The 19,001-nt window shown below is 33.4% G+C and overlaps 1 protein-coding gene across 1 annotated transcript in view; it reads left to right on the top strand.

The window, feature by feature from the left end:
• LOC128993807 (laminin subunit gamma-1-like) overlaps positions 1 to 19,001 on the top strand; it is a 211,493-nt gene that overhangs the window by 77,777 nt on the left and 114,715 nt on the right. The window contains exons 3-5 of the mRNA XM_054417822.1: positions 7,880 to 7,997; positions 14,109 to 14,307; positions 16,225 to 16,355. Coding sequence (XP_054273797.1) covers positions 7,880 to 7,997; positions 14,109 to 14,307; positions 16,225 to 16,355 — 448 coding nt within the window. The remainder of the gene's footprint in view (positions 1 to 7,879; positions 7,998 to 14,108; positions 14,308 to 16,224; positions 16,356 to 19,001) is intronic.

The following is a 19,001-nucleotide window of genomic DNA, read 5'->3' as shown; positions in this document are numbered from 1 at the left end:
TAGTGCATACCTAACCTAACCTAGCAGGAGCTCTGGGCGTCGTGAGACAGCGCTGAGCTTTTGGACGTCGTGCAACCGTTGCGTGCAACTGGCAGTCTTTGGACGTAGTGCTACTGCTAAGTTTTTAAGAGTATAAAGTGCGCTGTTGCACGACGACCAATCCGTTGACGTCCAAAGCTTGTAGAAAGACTATGTTTTTTTCAGTTACTGTACTTATGAGATTTGAACGTCGTGCAAAAGTCGAATAGATTATATTGGACGTCGTGAGACACTTCAAAAATGATATTTTGGACGTATTGACACTGACATATATCCTTGTAAATCATGACATTTTGACGTCGTGCAACATCCGAATACGTTATATTGGACGTCGTGAGACACTTCAAAAATGATATTTTGGACGTATTGACACTGACATATATCCTTGTAAATCATGACATTTTGACGTCGTGCAACATCCGAATACGTTATATTGGACGTCGTGAGACACTTCAAAAATGATATTTTGGACGTATTGATACTGACTTATATCCTTGGAAATCATGAAATTTGGACGTCGCGCAACAGTCGAATAGGTTATATTGGCATTCGTGAGACAGCTCAAAAATGATATTTTGGACGTAGTGACACTGACTTATATCCTTGGAAATCATGAAATTTGGACGTCGCGCAACAGTCGAATAGGTTATATTGGACTTTGTGAGACAGCTCAAAAATGATATTTTGGTCGTAGTGACACTGACTTATATCGTCGGACGTCATGACATTTGGACGTCGTGCAGCATTCCCGCTGATGTTCGAGTTCAGGAGATCGTTCGTGTAAATTCTCGTTCACATTGGTCCCCTTTTGCCCCCTCCTCCCGCAGCTATTTGTGGGGAAAGTTGAGAATGATCTTCCTGCATCAAATTTTTACTCTATATGGTAGCCCAAGTGGTTATAGTGATCTGAAGGTTGCTGTTTCAATCGAGATCGTTTCCAGTCCCAGATGTCATTTGTCGTTGGCCTATCAATCAATGATACTATTCAACAAAAAGGTCAAACATAGATAGTAATAGGCCCTAAGATTAGGGTTTGACCCTTGCCTTACGAGATACAAATAATATAAATGCCACAGGCATATATATACACGAAAAAGTATAAAAATGTACCTGATGTTAGTTTATGTTATAACCCTAGAACCATGCTATACCCCACTTATAAAGTTCTGATAGATTCTTAACCAGCATGTAAAGTAGTTGATACGGGCACTTAGAGGTTGGTGAAATGACTTTATTCCAGACGTTTTGTAAGGTTTCGATCGTAAAAGAGGAACGCTAAAAGGTTGATAAACGAGTAAAGTTTGTATTCATTGGAAAATGATTTAGGTCGATGTTTTATGCTCCGACCAGTGTTTCGCTCTCTTTAGAGCTTTTGCGTTGATATATGCGCTTGTAAATCTCTTTTTACATAAACATAATGGGCAATTAGGCAATAAGGATCTCATATCTGATCTTGAGTCCCAAAAGTTACTTGGTTGTGTTGAGACTCTGAGGCAAAGGAAAAGGGCTGAAGCTCACTGAATGTAAATACTTCTGTTAAAATAAATATGAACAAAGTTTGTTTATTAGGCTGTTATTTTTTTATTTGATTTGAATTAAATATACGTTATATTAATTAAATATAACAGTTTGGGCTAAATTATCAAATTGATTGATTCACAAAGAGCTCAGGGCAGGTTAAAACATATATTACATGAATATCCAGCTGGCGTCAATTAATGATGGCGTGAATGGTTAAAATATTTCATCCTTTTAACATGTTGTAAATATTAATATTTACAGTTTTGTGAATGTTTATTGTAAAAGTTTAAGTGTAGATACATCAAAAATACGTGTTTCAACATTTGTTGATAGCGACAAGTAAAATCCTAATGAATAAGCTAGGCTATGTTAAACAAAAATACCCCCGCCGCAGCAAACCTGACGCCTAAGCTAATTTCCATTTGGCTGAATTGATTTTCAATTGATCTATTTAAATAACATTAGGTTTAACGAGTACCTAGGTTTGCTGCTACAAGGAAACTAATAAAGTGTGTGTTTCAAGTAAAATAATTATTGCTTAGTATAAAATGAATATATTTGCCAAGTTTGATCAAAATATATCCATAAACAAGCAAACTACGACATTTTACAATATTCTCCATAAGAATAACATGGGAATTTATAATTTACCATTTTTTTAGTTTTCTCCGTAGCCAATAACCGTACAAAAACACTTTGATATACTGAATTGTTTGTTTTTGTAAGCTCTTTAAGAAGGTTTAGAGAAAAATTGGGAAATTTTGTGTTTTGAGGGTCAAAAGTGAGAAAAACCAATTTTTACCCCATAAAACCCTGTTCCCATGGTCCGATCATGCTGGATCGCGAACTCATTCAAGTTTATCCCGCCTTACACCTTCAAACCAAATTTCATCAAAATCGGATAAGAAATACTCAAGTTATCGTGTTCACGGACACACACACACACACACACACACACACATATATATATAATGTATATACAATGTAATGTATATACATATATAAAAATTTGAACGAGTGGTGTTTTTGGCCTCTGGGGACATCAAAATGAAAAAGTTAATCGGTCCCGGGCCTAAGTCTTACCATGAGACCTACGGTAATAGCTACTTCCCTATAGGGAAATTCGCTAAAATTTACAATATACGATCATTATATCACTGTCATCCTCAACATGCAGCAAACGTATAAATGGTCGAAAATAAACAAAAACTTGACAGTAAAGTCAATACATTAGATTTTTGTTAGCCACATAATGGAGTTTAACGTTTAGAATAAATTGTAAGGTTTAAAGTTTGGAGCACCCTTTCACCCAACTCAAACATAATGGTCACAATACCATTTGAAGGTCAAGGTGCCAAGCCCGAAGGCTCTGTATTAAATCAATCGGCGGGGAAATTATAAGGTTTCATTGGAATCGCGCCTCTGCTGAGCTAGTAAACAGAGTCCTGTAAAATGTTGCTATTTGTGCAAGGTAAACTTCAGGTATAACGTGATTTAAATTTTCTTGTTATCGTGGAAATGTGAGCATTGTTGAAACCAGCCTGTAGTTTCGAGAGCAATTTAGGCTCTGGCAAAAGGGAGTATGTTTAATTAAGTTACAACTTTGTGGTCGTTTTTGCTGCATCGAACCATCAATTTCGTGGAAGAAATGTAACAGATCGTACTTGATTGTTTTCAAACTCACGTTTTGCGGTCTGCACATTTGACTTATACACCTATTTATAGAAAGTGTTATTTGAAAATGAACTCACAGTTATTGTTAGTTCTTTTTCTACGTAAAATGTAACACCTAAACACCAATGGGTCACATTTGTATTTTTGCAAAGCATTTATCCGTGAAATATTTATTAGTAAGGTAAATTAAATAACTTCTTGACCAGCATCGTACATGTTACTGACTTGCATGAAAGTATTAAAATACGTAAAATAACACTTGTAAAATGTATTTTTGTATATTCAGGTAAAGGTAAATTGTTGGATTATATAATATTGTTTTTGACCAAAGCACCCATTAAAAACTATTTTACTCGCTCAAAAAATTATAATTTATTACAATAATTGTTATCATTAAACCTACGCAACAGTTAAACAATTAAAACTCTACAAAGGTAATTTGAAACGTTTAAGACATCCACAACTTTTAAAACAGTGATCGCGATCTTTACCGTATTTTTTAAATGGTTGATTCAACTCAATTATTTTCTCTCTGCGAAGGGGTTCTCCGTCAAAAGCCTGCAATCCTTTGTACGAGTCTCGGAACGTCTGGGTTATTCTCAGCAGTCTCTACTAATGTTGTTTTGGAAGCGAACAGCTGTTGAAACTCTGCTACAGTACTGTAACATCAGAACTCAAGAACTCATATCCTAACTCTGATTCTTATGCTTCACCATCTGAGAATTTATGTATCTGATTGATTCTTCATTTGGTCATTTATACATTTTCGATCAAGTAATTTGTTGAGTTTCATCGGGAATTTATTGTAAGTTAAACGGTTTGAATTTCATAAGAAATAATTTAAAATATCGTGTGAAGGGATTTTTTACTGTAACTGTGTTTTTTCATTTCCAGTTAAATCGATGATTTACACAAATAAATAACATTTTTTCATTGTCAACTAATTAACGTGGATTCATGTACAGCATTTTGTAATCATAGTTAAATCTGAAAAGTGATACTAGTACCCATAATTCACATGCACAGGATATACTGTAAAGGATAGAACTAATTATAACTTTTTTCAAGCACATCTAGTTACACGTATTCACAAATGTTCCTGGAAATCATTTAGAATACAATAGGTAATACATGCTAGTGCTTTACAATCACTATTTGGTCTGATAACGCACATTGCAAAGATTTAACATTATGTAGAAGATTTTTTATTTGGGTAGCAGAATGGTTATAGTGCTCACCTTCAAGTCTGAAGTTCGCTGGTTTTATTCCATGCGAGAACTTTTCAGACTCAGATGTCATTTGTCATCGGGCTATGAATTAATGATGCATCCATAACTAAAAATAAGGTCGACATTAAGTAACAAGACCAGGGTTTGGACCGTTCCCTTTCAACACGTAAAAAATACCATTGGCGTAGAAGACACACCTATAGATAACGAGAGTTTTGCACTCAAAACGAACACTCCTCACTTCGCAGGTTTGAAGCTGTGCTATAGAGGCCGTCTTTATCGTGATCGAACCCGAAGGCTCTCTATTAAATCAATCGGTCGGTAAATTATAAGGTCTCAAGTTTGTTTCGCACCTCCGCCCGCTGTTTGCCACACTCGCTTACCTCCGTGATTCGGGCGAGTGTAAAACATGTTTTGCTGCATTGTATGCGATTGTTTCCAGAAAAGAGTTTGAGGAATAAGAATTTTACATTTAAGTATTTACCTTTAAATAGGAGATGAAAAATTATTGTTTTAGTCAAAATTATCGAGATTTAGTTTTGAATTGATCCGTTTTAGGTTCCCCAAAAATTGATTTTTGAAGTTATGGTTGTGTAGATATATACACAACTACAGACTACACCTTTGATACGATTTAGACCAAACTTTGTATGTTGGTAGCCTACTATTTAATATCCAGATTATTTGAGTTATTTTTCAGAAATTTTGATTTTTTAATTGAGATTATTATAAAAATTTCCCTTCAGATTTTGATTAATTTTGTATGCTAGTCTTTTAACTTTAAACAAAATGGTACAGTAATTAAAAAAAATACGAACAAAATTTATTGCAAATTTTGTGATTTCGCCCAAGAAATAACGGTATACATTCGTTGCATACCGGAATTCATGTATACAGAATTTAATGCTTCGATAGTTTTTACTCGAATAAAAAGTTAAGTATGCACTTGATATTCTTGAGGATCAGTGAATAATACTTCCACCCTACTAATGGCAATACCAACGAGTTCTTGAAACGGGGTTTACATAATTATCACTTAAATAATCCAACTCTACGAGATAAAGTTTTCAAGAGTATCTGTCTAATTTGAATTAAAATTAAAATTATATGTTTCATCGAAATAAAAAGCAACGCTCTTTCTTTATATTAAAAGGTATGTATAATTAGCATTTTAACAGTTTTAGACGTTTTAGTGGTCTTACAACAACAATACAATATAATAAAAAGTAGAATTTTTAGCGTTTATCAACTTTTAACTAAAACAGCTGCAAGAGAAAGTGTAAGTCATCAGTGTAAAGTATTTTAAAGAGAATTGAGGAGATTAAACGCAGAGATTATCTCCTAAATATAAATGCTAAGCAGGTAATAATAATAAAGCTTCCGTGATTATTTTAACTTTTCCATTTTATAACGCCTGTCTGATAATCATTCAAATTATATTTTTATTTCTGTGTGTAATTTTTGTCTTTAATTTTTATTTGTCATATTTTATTTGACCATTTACATTAATATTTTGACCCTAACTAATTTTGACACTCATAACACTGTTTAAAACTGCAACTAGTTTTAAAACCTTTTTGCACTTGAAACCCTCCGTGTTTTCCACATGATAATCTGTACTTACAGTTATTGCAAAATACGTTTAGCTAATCTATATTTATATCATGGTGGTATAGCTGCATGCAAGAACAGTTAGTTGCTTAGGATGTGGTTGATATATTCAACATAAGCATGTAATAGATGCTATGAGACTACAGGAACCTAGTGAAGCGTTACTAACGAAGTGGTCAGCCGTAGATTGGACATCATCCTGAGAGTTGAACAAATACGGCCTAGTCGCGAATATGCGTAGCTGTACTCGGCTAATAAGTTAACGCAATCTCCGTGTGAATCAACTTCTTATCGTCATCGTTGTTTAAACAACCTTGAAAATGATTCAGAGCTTAAGACTAGGGCATGTTTATTGTCTATGAATAACGTAAAGAAGGATTTTTTTATACGATTCGTTAGATGTTAAACTATGTGAAAATATAGATAATGATCTGTGTTAGCTCAACTACACGCATGGATTGATTTGGAAAAGAGACCATAAACAAGTTTTATAAATAATCTATTCTTCTAAGTTGTCAAACTTGAATTTGCAGTCCGCCTTCAGTCAAACCAACGCATTCCGCTCCACAGACCAGTCATGCGCGTTGCCTTTTTAAATTGCAGGCAACAGTGAAAGAACGGAAACATTGTATTGCCACATCCTGCACTTCTTAAAATATCTGCTTTAGTTCTTAAAACAGCTTTATTAGAATTAGAATAGTAAATATCAATAATTAAATAAAGCCCACAAACTGTTCCTATTTTTAAGTACAAATCTTAATATTGACTAATATATTTTCTTCAGCTTTATGCGTTCCTTTCGTGTAGAAAATTGCCACTGAAAAATATATAAAAATAACATTTAATTACTGAACACTTCAAAACTATAAATTGCAAGATATTTGACATTTTGTATGGTTATGTAAGGTTAATAGGTGTTACCTTACGGTAGTTTAAAGTGGTTGGTTGGTTGTTTGTGAGTTCTTGCTCTAGACCAATTAAACATTTTATTGTTCCAAAAATAAATTTCTCTAGACGAATTGAATCCAATGCAAGAGTGGATTAAGAGGGCGAGTCCAAATCCGCTGGCGGTTTTATATTGCTGAAAACCTAACGTTAAATTTAAACCTGATCCCTCACTGCTACGGAAATATTTCTGCCCAATCAATACGTTTTTAAACTAAATCCTTATCGCGCACTTAATATCAATGGATTTTATCTATGTGATAATGCCGCGACCCTCTAGCTATAGTGTGATGTATAGTGTAAGAACAGTACCAAGCTAGAAAAATGGAATGAAAAATGAACAAACTATATATATTTGTATTTCTGACGTGATACCAATTTCGCTATAAAGGCAGTGAAATCCAATCAGCTCCCAATCAAGTAGCTAATTATATACCTAGATTGATCTGATGGATCTAATGTGAATAAATACCTGATTAAATTAGCTTACTTATTTGGTCTGTCACGTAAATTGCGGTATTGTATTATTTACATTACTAGAATATATAACTGATTTATTTTGATTATATTTTCTAACGAATGCGGTATATTTTAATCTAATGATAAAGAAGACTATTTCCATGCCACATAAAATGTTCATGAAATAATTTAGTATCAAAAACCGAGGTGAACTTAATATTGGGAAAAGATCAAATATGTCTATCCACTTACCTATTGTAAGAAAAGGGATTAAATCAGTACTCACGGTGATCATAGAATGTAGTTATGTACCACTTATCCAGTTGGCACCCCCATATAAAAATTGTAATTAGGGTTGTTATAGAAATGTTAGACTGAAATGTATCTGTTTTGTTTTGCAGGAAAGGCATATGACATCACTTATGTGAGACTGCTGTTCCACTCGCCCAGACCGGATAGTTTTGCCATCTACAAACGAGTATCCGAGAATAGTCCTTGGATCCCCTTCCAATTTTACAGGTAAAGGGAAACTCGTATAAAATAAATAGAATATAATCCATTTTTTGAAGTAAGTTACCTAATTCTAGGCTTAAGACCAAATAGGCTGTCGATAATGGGTCAAATTATAGTGTGAAATTCACTGCTGATATTATAATTATTTGATAGGTGTTTTAAAGTTCAATATTTCTAGGGATAACTATGGTAATGGACTTTTCCTACTCTAAGTTTATGGAGGCAAGGAAAACAATCCCGTTGTCTAGTGACTATTAATCTACCTTTACCAAATTATCTCATAAAACAAAATTTACCTAATGTTTCATCATTGTGTAGGAAATATTTATTTTTGTAGCTAGTGCGCAAAGTGGTACTTTGCGCCCGTGTTGCACATAAAAATTTTCCTATAGAAAAATTAAAGCAACTAATTATTAAAGCAAATTAATAATTGGTAATTGTATATAAATGCGAATTTTACCATGCAGTTTCACAAATTATAAATCCAAACCCAAATTTAAGTGTTTCACAGAAATATAAATCCAAATGACACTGTTTTAAAAATTAATAGATCAAAATCTTAATTAAATTTCACTAACATAATGAATCAAAACCTGAATGTCATTTTTGGTTTGTAATTTATGGATATCACTCAACAACAGGTTTTAGGCTAAGTTAAGCCATATCCACCGCAAATACATGCACGCTATTTTGTGTGGTTAGGTTGAAATATCAGAGTGCGGGAAAGTAAAATAAGAGCTGGAAAGAAAGTAAATGTAGGAATCAACTAATTTGCGTATCAATGCAAGAACACCCCAACACCCGTCATGGTAACTGTAGGAAAACTATCTATAATAGCACGAATCAAGTATGCAATGATTTTGCGTAATTCATGTGTATTTGAAATCCGTTGAGTTCCTTCAAATTTTAGATACAGTCTTCTTACAGTTATGTACTCATGTTGCCGCACCTTGGCTGACGGCGCTTTCTTTGCTACATAAATTTTATACCATACAGTACGATTGTGATTTACCTTAAACAAAATCATTCCCTATGAAATGACCAATGTTACTTACATGTTGGAAATTGTTGTCCATTTCTACCTATAATACAAAAATTAATATATATATATTTGCGTAGAACATAAATATATTTATTTTATAACCACAACCTCGTGACCATAAATACACTTCGGGTATGAAACACTTCCATTTTTAGAATTTTAAGTTTAGCAATTTTATTCTTTAAACAATCAAACCATCTAAGTGTGTTATTTAAGCTTCATAAGACAGTTAAAAGTATAATCAATAATAAATTCTCGATTACATGAACATGCTAAAATTTACGTACATACATTTAAGATTTAAGTAAAAGAAAGAGCACACATGTTCCATAAAACCAATTCCTTTGGTGATCCTTACTTTACTTTTTAAATTACTTCCGTTCAAAATAATTGTCTAAAGCTAAATAAATTTTGGGAAGAAATATCATAAAATTTTGAAAACTTATTTATTTTAACGCAAAATAACTATGAATAATGAACTTACGTCCAGTTAAACTGCAGCATAATATGAATTAACATAACTCATACACAGTGAGACACAATGTCATTATGTCGTTTTAGCGAATTTCCCATATAGGGAATAAGCTATTACCGTAGTACTCATGGTAAGACCTGGACCCGGGACCGATTTATTTTCGTTTTGAAGTCCCTAGAGGCCATAAAAACACAATTCGTTCAGATTCACATACATATTTAAATATATATGTGTGCGTTAGCGCAATAACTCGAAAATGATCCGATGTTTTGATGAAATTTGGTTTAAACGTGTAGACCTATACTTATTCGAGCTAGTTCGCGAACCAGCATGATCGGTCTATGGGAACGGGGGTTTATAGGGGGATTTATGGGATAAAAATAGGTTTCCTCATATTTGACCCTAAACAAAATTACACAATTTTTTTCCCAAACGATTTTTTAGAGGTCAAAAAACCAAATAATTTAGTATACTGAAGCGTTATTATGCGCCTAATGTTTACGGAGAAAATTCCAAAAGCTGTAAATTAAAAATTCCCATGTTTTTTATGGAGAACAAGTCAACTGTTGTAGTTTACTTGTTTATGAACATATTTTGATCAAATTTTGAAAATACATTCATTTCTTACTAAACTACAGTATTCACATTTCACAACAAAAAACACTTTTTTACCCTCCTTGTTGCAGCAGACCTAGTTAAACTAATTCTATTTAAATAGTAAATAAATGTGATATTTTTAAGTAGACATTTTAGTGTAAATCCAATCAGGCAAATGGAAATTCGCTAAGTATGCAGGTTTGCTGCGTCGTGGGTATTATCTTAATCTTATAGGCAACAACAAAAATAAATAGGCTAAAGTAGCTAATTTATTTTCTAATAATGGAAATGTTTTAATTTAGGCCAGTTCAAAGAAGCTCCAAGTGATATTTTCATGTGAAACGAAATGACAGAAAAGTGTATGTCAGCTTGAATAAACGATTGACTAAACGCCTTCAGTTTCCAGAATGCAATATGAGTTCACTCAAACATCTCTCGTATCGCTTCATTATTTACGGCGTTCTCGCTAAACTCTGGGTAGATCGTCTACATACACGACTTATTTAAAAAAAAACGCTTTTAGTTTTGACATATTTAATTTAACATTTATAAAAATAATTTTAAATTAGTTACTATCTAAAGTGCAGGAATTACATACTGTAATAGGGTTTTTAGTTTCTCCTCCTTTAAGTATTTTTCATCAAAATTTTCGAGTTTGAGTTTTGGGTGGATACATCCAATTTTGGCGCCCTGAAACCTAAAACAGTGGTTTTCGAAGTGTCTGTATGTGTGGATGTGTACAGAGCTACAGACCACACTATTTTGCCGGACTTTGATTAATTTGGTGTGTCCCAGCCATTTTTCCTTTTTTGAAATTTAGATTTTAGTGGGGATTTTTTCATAAAAACCCATATAAAAACGAAATAATATATTTTTTAAATGGCCCGAACGATTGTTATTGTTGTATTTTATAGACCTTTTGACTCTAAACTAGGGGGTATAACCTCTCACTTGGAAATTACGGTTCAAAAGTCATTGCAGCTGTTGATTTCCCCCATAAAACCCCTTACCATTAAATAATAAAAACTGTTTTAAAAACGACTAACGATTAAAATTATGTATGTTGTACATTCACTACATAACTGTGAAAAGAAAGTGAAAATTATAAAAGTTTCAGGGAAATTTGCGTAACGTCGAGAGAACACGTTAATTCTATCGGAGGGAAATTAATGGATTTTATAAGCATGAAATAATGAAAACCTCCCTTGCACAACCATCACTCACTAAGCTTTCACTGTTAAGCTCTACTCTGCTTTAACGTCCAAGTGGTATTATCTTGGGTTAGGATTTAATGCAATATTGTAAAATACCCCCACCGCAGCAAACCTGCAGAAGCGAATTTATATTACCCGGATGGATTTCCACTAAAATATGCCTTTAAAATTTTCAGATTGAATTTTCTTTTTGAATTATATTGATTTTAATGAGTACCTATTTGCTGCTATGGGGATGTGTGTGTATTTTATTGACATTTTGATAGTTTAGTATAAAATAAACAAAATTGTCAAAATTCATTAAAATATATCTATAAAACAAACAAAGAACAACAGTTTATTTTTTATCCTCCATATGGATGACGGGGGAACTTTAAATATACAATCTTTTGATTTATCTCCGTAACCGTTTTTTACACAACAACGCTTCTATACAGGGTGATTGATATAAGTGTGCCAGCCGTTTTATTCGAAAACTATAAGACATATTAAAAAAAGTTAAATGGTAAGTGCCTTGGATTTTTTATTTAAAAAATTATAGTCAAGTCAAAAAAATTATTTTAGCCACCATTTTTCCAATATGGCCGCCAACTTTGATTTTTCTTACAGAATACCCTGTATTTTATGATGTATTCTGGTAGAAAAAGTAATTTTAAGACGATTTTATTCTTGTGATTTTTTTCATAAACCTAACCGTTTTAAAGATAATAATGGTTAAAGTTTTGAAATTTCTGCATGAGAAAGAATTTTGAAGCAAGCATGCCAGCTGTTTTGCTCGAAAACCATTCAAAATTTCACAACTTAAACCATTATTATCTTTGAAACGGTTAGGTTTATGAAAAAAATCACAAGAATAAAATCGTCTTAAAATTACTTTTTCTACCAGAATACATCATAAAATACAGGGTATTCTGTAAGAAAAATCAAAGTTGGCGGCCATATTGGAAAAATGGCGGCTAAAATAATTTTTTTGACTTGACTATAATTTTTTAAATAAAAAATCCAAGGCACTTACCATTTAACTTTTTTTAATATGTCTTATAGTTTTCGAATAAAACGGCTGGCACACTTATATCAATCACCCTGTATACAAAATTATTTATTTTTTTAAGCTTTACAAAATGGGTTGAAAAGAAAATGTGAAATTTAGTGTTTTTAGGGCAAAAAATAGGGACAACCAATTTTCACCCCATAAAAACCCCCATAAACCCCTGTTCCCATAGTCCGATCATGAGTTGAGTTTGTTAGTTTTGCCTTTGGGATTCGTAAAGCTGTTATTGGCGTTATTTACTATCAAAACACAGTGAGTTAAGACTTAGTTTTACCTAAATATTATTTACAACTACTTAAAATTTTACAAAATAGTTTTAATGCACAATTAATGACGCATTCATAAACTAAGTTTTTCAATTTAATTGTAATTTTTTGGGATAATTTTGTCATTGTAGTGCTATTAGCAGGCTGAAGAAAGCGGCAGCCTTCCCTATAGCAGCAAACCTAAGTACTCGTTAAATATAATGTTTTTTAAATAGGAATAAATCTGACAAATCTAATGATTTTTTTTATTTTAGTCAAAACCAATCAGATCAATGGAAATTAGCTGTGGTTGGGGTACTTAAAATGCTTTGATCAGAAGATTATTAATTAAATACATGATTCATTTCCTAAAATGTTTCCATTGTATCACTTGTTTATGTTTTATCAGTAATACCAACTTATTTTATTATAAAATCTCCACTTTATCAAGTTTATGTAGTATTTCGTCTCAATCTGTCATCTCAACGTTTTTATCCTCAAGGGTGTAGACAAATTGTCAAACTTCGCTTTAAAAACTTTCTGACGTATGTGGAGCCCAAAAGTTACGGTCTGAGAGTTGAAAGATTTTCTAAACGTAAACATTTTTAGCTGTGTTAGTGCGTCGAAGTTTTATAATTTTACAGTACTGCGCATAGTTTTTTCGTAAACTGTAAAATATATATTAGTGATTCGTTCAATATTTCGCATAAATTCCGCTAATTCATTGTGTATTATGTAAATTTTAAAGGTTCCACGAAAGAATGTTTCCAACAGATAGCGAACTCTGGCTTTCACCATTCTTTAAGTTTTTGTAAACACTTCAAAACGAAGTGTCACTAGTTGGGACTTACATTTAATATTTTTGAGTGTCCCCCCAAAAGGGGGGATTTGGGGGGCAACTAAAAAGTTTTCAATGTAAACTCCCATCAAGTGACACCTCATTTTGAAGTGTTTACAAAAAAATAAATAATGGTGAAAACCAGAGTTCGCTATCTGTTCTCTATCCAAAATGGTAGCCAATATTACCATTACGAATCAATTTTACCATTGATTTTCCACAACATTTGACGGGCTACGATTTTGGATAGAGAAGAGATAGCAACCTCTAGTTTTCACCATTCTTTAAGTTCTTGTAAACACTTCAAAATGAGGTGTCACTTGAAGGTGGTTTACATTTAAAATATTTGAGTTGCCCCCCAAATCCCCCCTTTTGGGGAGACACTCAGAAATTTCAAAACCATAAAATGAAACTTCCTGCTTAGATTGCACGACCACTAAAAGGATATCTCTGTATATTTAATTGGAAAAATATTAGGGGTGGGGGGGGGTCTTGACTTTTTATTCACCCTGGATAAGTGATAACGCCACAATCATCTACACTACATATAGCCTAAAGCATGGTTTGAAACGATTCTGGGCTATAGCCCAGCGCCCTAGGATGTGAAGAAGGTGAAAAGCCTCCTTGTTTTGACACAACTTCCTCCATGTTCCAGTGCCTCTTGCCGTGACACATACGGACTCCCAGACACCAAGGACCCTCGGACACCTTTGCCACGCGAGGGGGAGGAGACCCGCGCCCTCTGTACGTCAGAGTACTCGGACATCTCCCCTCTGACCGGTGGACAAGTCCCCTTCTCGACCTTGGAGGGCAGACCTTCCAACTACAAGTTTGACTCTTCTGCAGAACTGCAAGTGAGTTTGATTGGTTGCATGAAATGTTTGTCACAGAAAGTGTTTAGTGGCTGATGTCATCAATTCTAGAAGTGGTGAGACTCATTTGAATATAGTTTGTATCATGGGACATGTATCCTTGGTTTTCATCTAGCTGGGACTAGCGGCCAGTTCCCAGGTAGACGGAGCGTCAGGAGACAGGTCTCATCATACAGTCTATAACAACATAAGCTTTATAGCCAGCTGATGTTTCCAACTGACCAATTAAATAGGCAGAATACACCAAACCGAGCCTGTTCTCCACTAAACACTTTTCATTGTAGAATTTTGTAATTTTGCTCCCGGTATTTCGCTTACGTGAAATCACTCTGCATTTTACAATTGACTAGTATGTTTTAATCGGTCCTAGATACCATCTACATCAATTTATTACGTAGTTTGATGAAAATACATAATTTATACGCCCATCACGTTGGAAAACTGTTTTTTATGAACCGCCTACGTACCTAAAAACTCAAGAAGATCATAGAATTTCTTTCATATAGGTAGGGAAACTTATCATATCAACTAATCTAAATAATTGTTGTCACGGGAAAGTGAGCCTTTTGCTTTTGGAAGTAATTAATTTTGTAAATCTATTAATTAAATTGTAAAGGAACTGAAGATGTATGTTCAACAAATCTGTAAAACACTTAACGTCACTGTGTAGTTTCTTTCTAGAAATATTTTTTATAATGAACCAAATTACTCATGCTAGACTCATTTCACCCTATTAAAAACGGTGTTCATTGATTAAAATACATAACTAGGCTACTGCAATAGTTATTTGTGCAACTATTGAGCAAAGGGAGCAATTGACTCTCTCGAGAGAAATACTTACTCACGAGCCGTAGGCGAGTGAGGAATAATTTATCGAGTGAGGCAATTGCACTTTGCACTCGTGTTGCACATTATATTTTTCCTACAGTTACCATAAAACAAATAAATTGGTAAAGAAACGTGACATACTTTTTACACAGAAGTGAACTTTTAATATTACATTTAATGATACAACAGTACAACCAGCTGACCAGCTGACCAGCTGATTTACGGCCAGTGCTGTATTTCGCACGCATAAGAACTTGTCTGCATGTTACGCGCGCTCTATATCGTGCCTTCACGTTGCAAATCTGGAGTGAGTGAGACAAAGTAATTTAGAGTGAGACTATGTTAACAGTGTCTCACTGATGAGCGAATCGGCCACTTTGCTTTCTCGAATCAGTGAGAGAACATGTACATTGTTCGGTAACTGTAGGAAAGGTACAGTATTTATAATTTACAGGTTTTAAAATACATTTGAACATGTTAATCGCAAACATGTTACTTTTACCCGGATCATTTTACAGGTTTGTAATAAATAAAACATAAAATTGTGGGAATGGAAATTATAAATATTTATGTGTTTAAAATCCCAAAAGGATTATAACCTTCTTACCAACATCGGAAACACCGTTATCCACGTACATTTCATATTTGATTTTTACAGAGGATCAGAATGTACGCGGTATTAAATATTTCAGGTAACAGCTTTACAAACGGATGGTTTTGTGTTTTATTGACAACTCTCTCCCTTTGATAATCGCTTTTTGTTTGTGAAAAAAGATTTACCGTGAAATGCAAAACGTCGAAAATGTCAAAAGCCAAACTTGTTTTAAAGTCAAAACGGTTTACAGATGAATGATTTTTACGTTCATATTTTTTTAGAACTTTGAAATATTATGTACTGTATTTTTGTGTGTTATCTTGGCCAGTTGAATTCTTTTGTTAGAGAACGGTATATTTATACTTAAGTAGTTGTTATGCTAATTTGCATTGATTTTTATTTCAAAAGCTTTGAGTGTAAATATGCATAGTTGTGGGAGTGAATTGTCACAAATTATATGTTGTTTGTTTGTATAGGATTGGGTGACTGCCACGGACATCCGTATCACGTTAGACCGTCTCAACACTTTTGGGGATGAGGTTTTCTGGGATCCTCAGGTACTCAAGTCCTACTACTACGCCATCGTCGACTTTGCCGTTGGAGCAAGGTACAGTTTGTCTAGATTACTTTTATATTTATCAACTCAATGAAATTACTAAATAACAATGCTGTTTACCCGTAGAGCTTAATTAATTGCTTAAAACCTATAGTTAAAATAAGTACTGCAAAGATTTAAATGAATTTACCATAAAGGGCTAATACTGTATGTCTCATGGTTCTCATGGTCATACCCGGGACGGATTTCCCTTTTTGTTTTGATGTCCCCAGATGCAAAAAAACACCATCCGTTTAAATTATGTAGTATATGTGTATCAGTGAGCTCGATAACTAGATTTTTATGGACTTTAGTACAAACGTGTATACCTGCGTTTATTCAAACGAGTTCGTGAACCATCATGATCGGACTACGGGAATGGAGGTTTACGGGGTAAAAATTGGAGTTTCCCATTTTTGACCCTAAAAACATAGGATTTTTCAATATCTATCTATATAATGGTGTGGAGCTTAAATAAGCAAATGATTTAATACACTAAAGCGTTGTTTTGTGCTTAATGGTTACAGAAAACATAAAAAAATTAAACTCTTATGTCTCTTATGTCTTAAACTCTTACTTGTATTGAGAATAGGTAAACTGTTGCAGTTTTCATGTTTGTTAATGGGTATGTTTTGATCAAGTTTGGCTAATTTATTTATTTCACGCGAAGCTATTAATATACTACCACTAACATAGCGGCAAACCTAAATACTCAGTAAATATAATGTTTTTTTAAATGGCAAAACTATACTTATTTAATACGCAAGCAGGTTTTTGTGACAATTACTCCTCCGAAACTACTGAACCGATTGACATGGTTTTGTGTCATTGAAAAGAGCGTAACGTGAAGCTGTGCAGGAAACTTTCTTTTTAGGGAAATAATTAGAGAGTGGGGCCCTGGGCCCCTTTAAAGTTTCGTATTTCTCCATAAGATTAACATGGGAAACAAAAATTGATATGAAACTCCAGCTGTTGTCAGAAATTAAAAGTGAGAAGAAGAAAATATGTTAATTGTAAACAATCAATAAGTTTGCTACAAACATTTACTGACTTGGTCGATATCAAATATTTACTATTTGAATTTGGGCTGGCGTAAATATTACTATGAAAAAAAAGCGAGAGAGCCTGGATAAGTTGATATACTAAAAAGTAAACTGAATTAATACCATGATGCATTTTTTAAATCATTGAAAGAGCCGATTTGCAAACTATGGAAACATATGAAAGTCATAGAAGATCACCAAGGAGAATAAATAGAAATAATGTGATTTTTAAAATTTATAATCGATATTATGGACAACCTAATGCGGCTATGAGTAAGACTATTTGTAGAAAACACGAAAAACCAGATCAGGTTTTGAAAAATGATATGACATTTACAAGAAGTGTTGATTATATCCATGTAGGTACATCTTAAGTATTTCCATAATCTTTGAGTCGAATCTTTTAAAGTCATCAGAAATTATGACTGTTATTCGTTTTAAAATAACGCCTGTGATACTTAGCAATTGCTCGAATTCGAGAAACAGGGACACTCGTAAATCTTATAAGGCAAAGGAAATATCTCTGTGGAAATCCAAAAAGGAAAGGGAAATTCATATAGTCTGCAGGTGTGATGCGGCTGGGGTATTTATTATCTATGTGTTGGATTTGTAGTGATGTGTAGGCATGATCCTCTAAGGGCTAAAAGTTGAATATTTTTGTGGCAATCAGTTTTTATGTGCTTAAGAACCTTGATTGCCTCAAGCTAATTACTGTTATGACTTTTATTGCTCGTAAGTCTCGGCGAAGTAATTTGAGGGGGGAATTAAAGTTTTTCAAAAGAACATTTGTGGTTGTCCTCAAGAAGTTATTTTTTCCCAAAATAATTGCTTCCCTCAATTAAATATTTTTTCAATAATAGTATTTTAAAAAAATACTTTAGCAACTATCCTAATTAAACAAGAACTTTCCTTGTGAAGTAAAACACAAATTACGGTTCTTCTCTAAATGAGACAATCTTAAAACAATTTTAGCGAATTTCCCTATAGGGAAGTAGCTATTACCGTAGGTCTCATGGTAAGACTTAGGCCCGGGACCGATTTACTTTTTCATTTTGATGTCCCCAGAGGCCAAAAACACCATTCGTTCAAATTTTTATATATGTATATATATATAGATATATATATAGATTTATATATATATATATGTGTCCGTGAACACGATAACTTGAGTAATTTTTATCCGATTTCGATGAAATTTGGTTTGAAGGTGTAAGGCGCGATAAACTTGAATGAGTTCGCGATCCAGCATGATCAGACCATGGGAACAGGGTTTTATGGGGGGTTTTATGGGGTAAAAATTGGTTTTTCTCACTTTTGACTCTCAAAACACAAAATTTCCCAATTTTTCTCTAAACTTTCTTAAAGAGCTTAAAAAAACAAACAATTCAGTATATCAAAGTGTTTTTGTACGGTTATTGGTTACGGAGAAAACTAAAAAAAATGGTAAATTTAAAATTCCCATGTTATTCTTATGGAGAATATTGTAAAATGTTGTAGTTTGCTTGTTTATGGATATATTTTGATCAAACTTGGCAAATTTATTTATTTAATAGTAAGCTATCAATATTTTACTAAAAACACACTTTATTAGTTTCCTTGTAGCAGCAAACCTAGG

This window comes from Macrosteles quadrilineatus, unplaced genomic scaffold (assembly GCF_028750875.1).
Source record: "Macrosteles quadrilineatus isolate MER2022 unplaced genomic scaffold, UCM_ALF_1.0 Scaffold_5__1_contigs__length_97177068, whole genome shotgun sequence".
In the NCBI taxonomy this organism is placed as follows: Eukaryota; Metazoa; Arthropoda; class Insecta; order Hemiptera; family Cicadellidae; genus Macrosteles; species Macrosteles quadrilineatus.
Note: the sequence above shows the minus strand (reverse complement) of the source record. Positions and strands in the feature narration are given on the sequence as shown.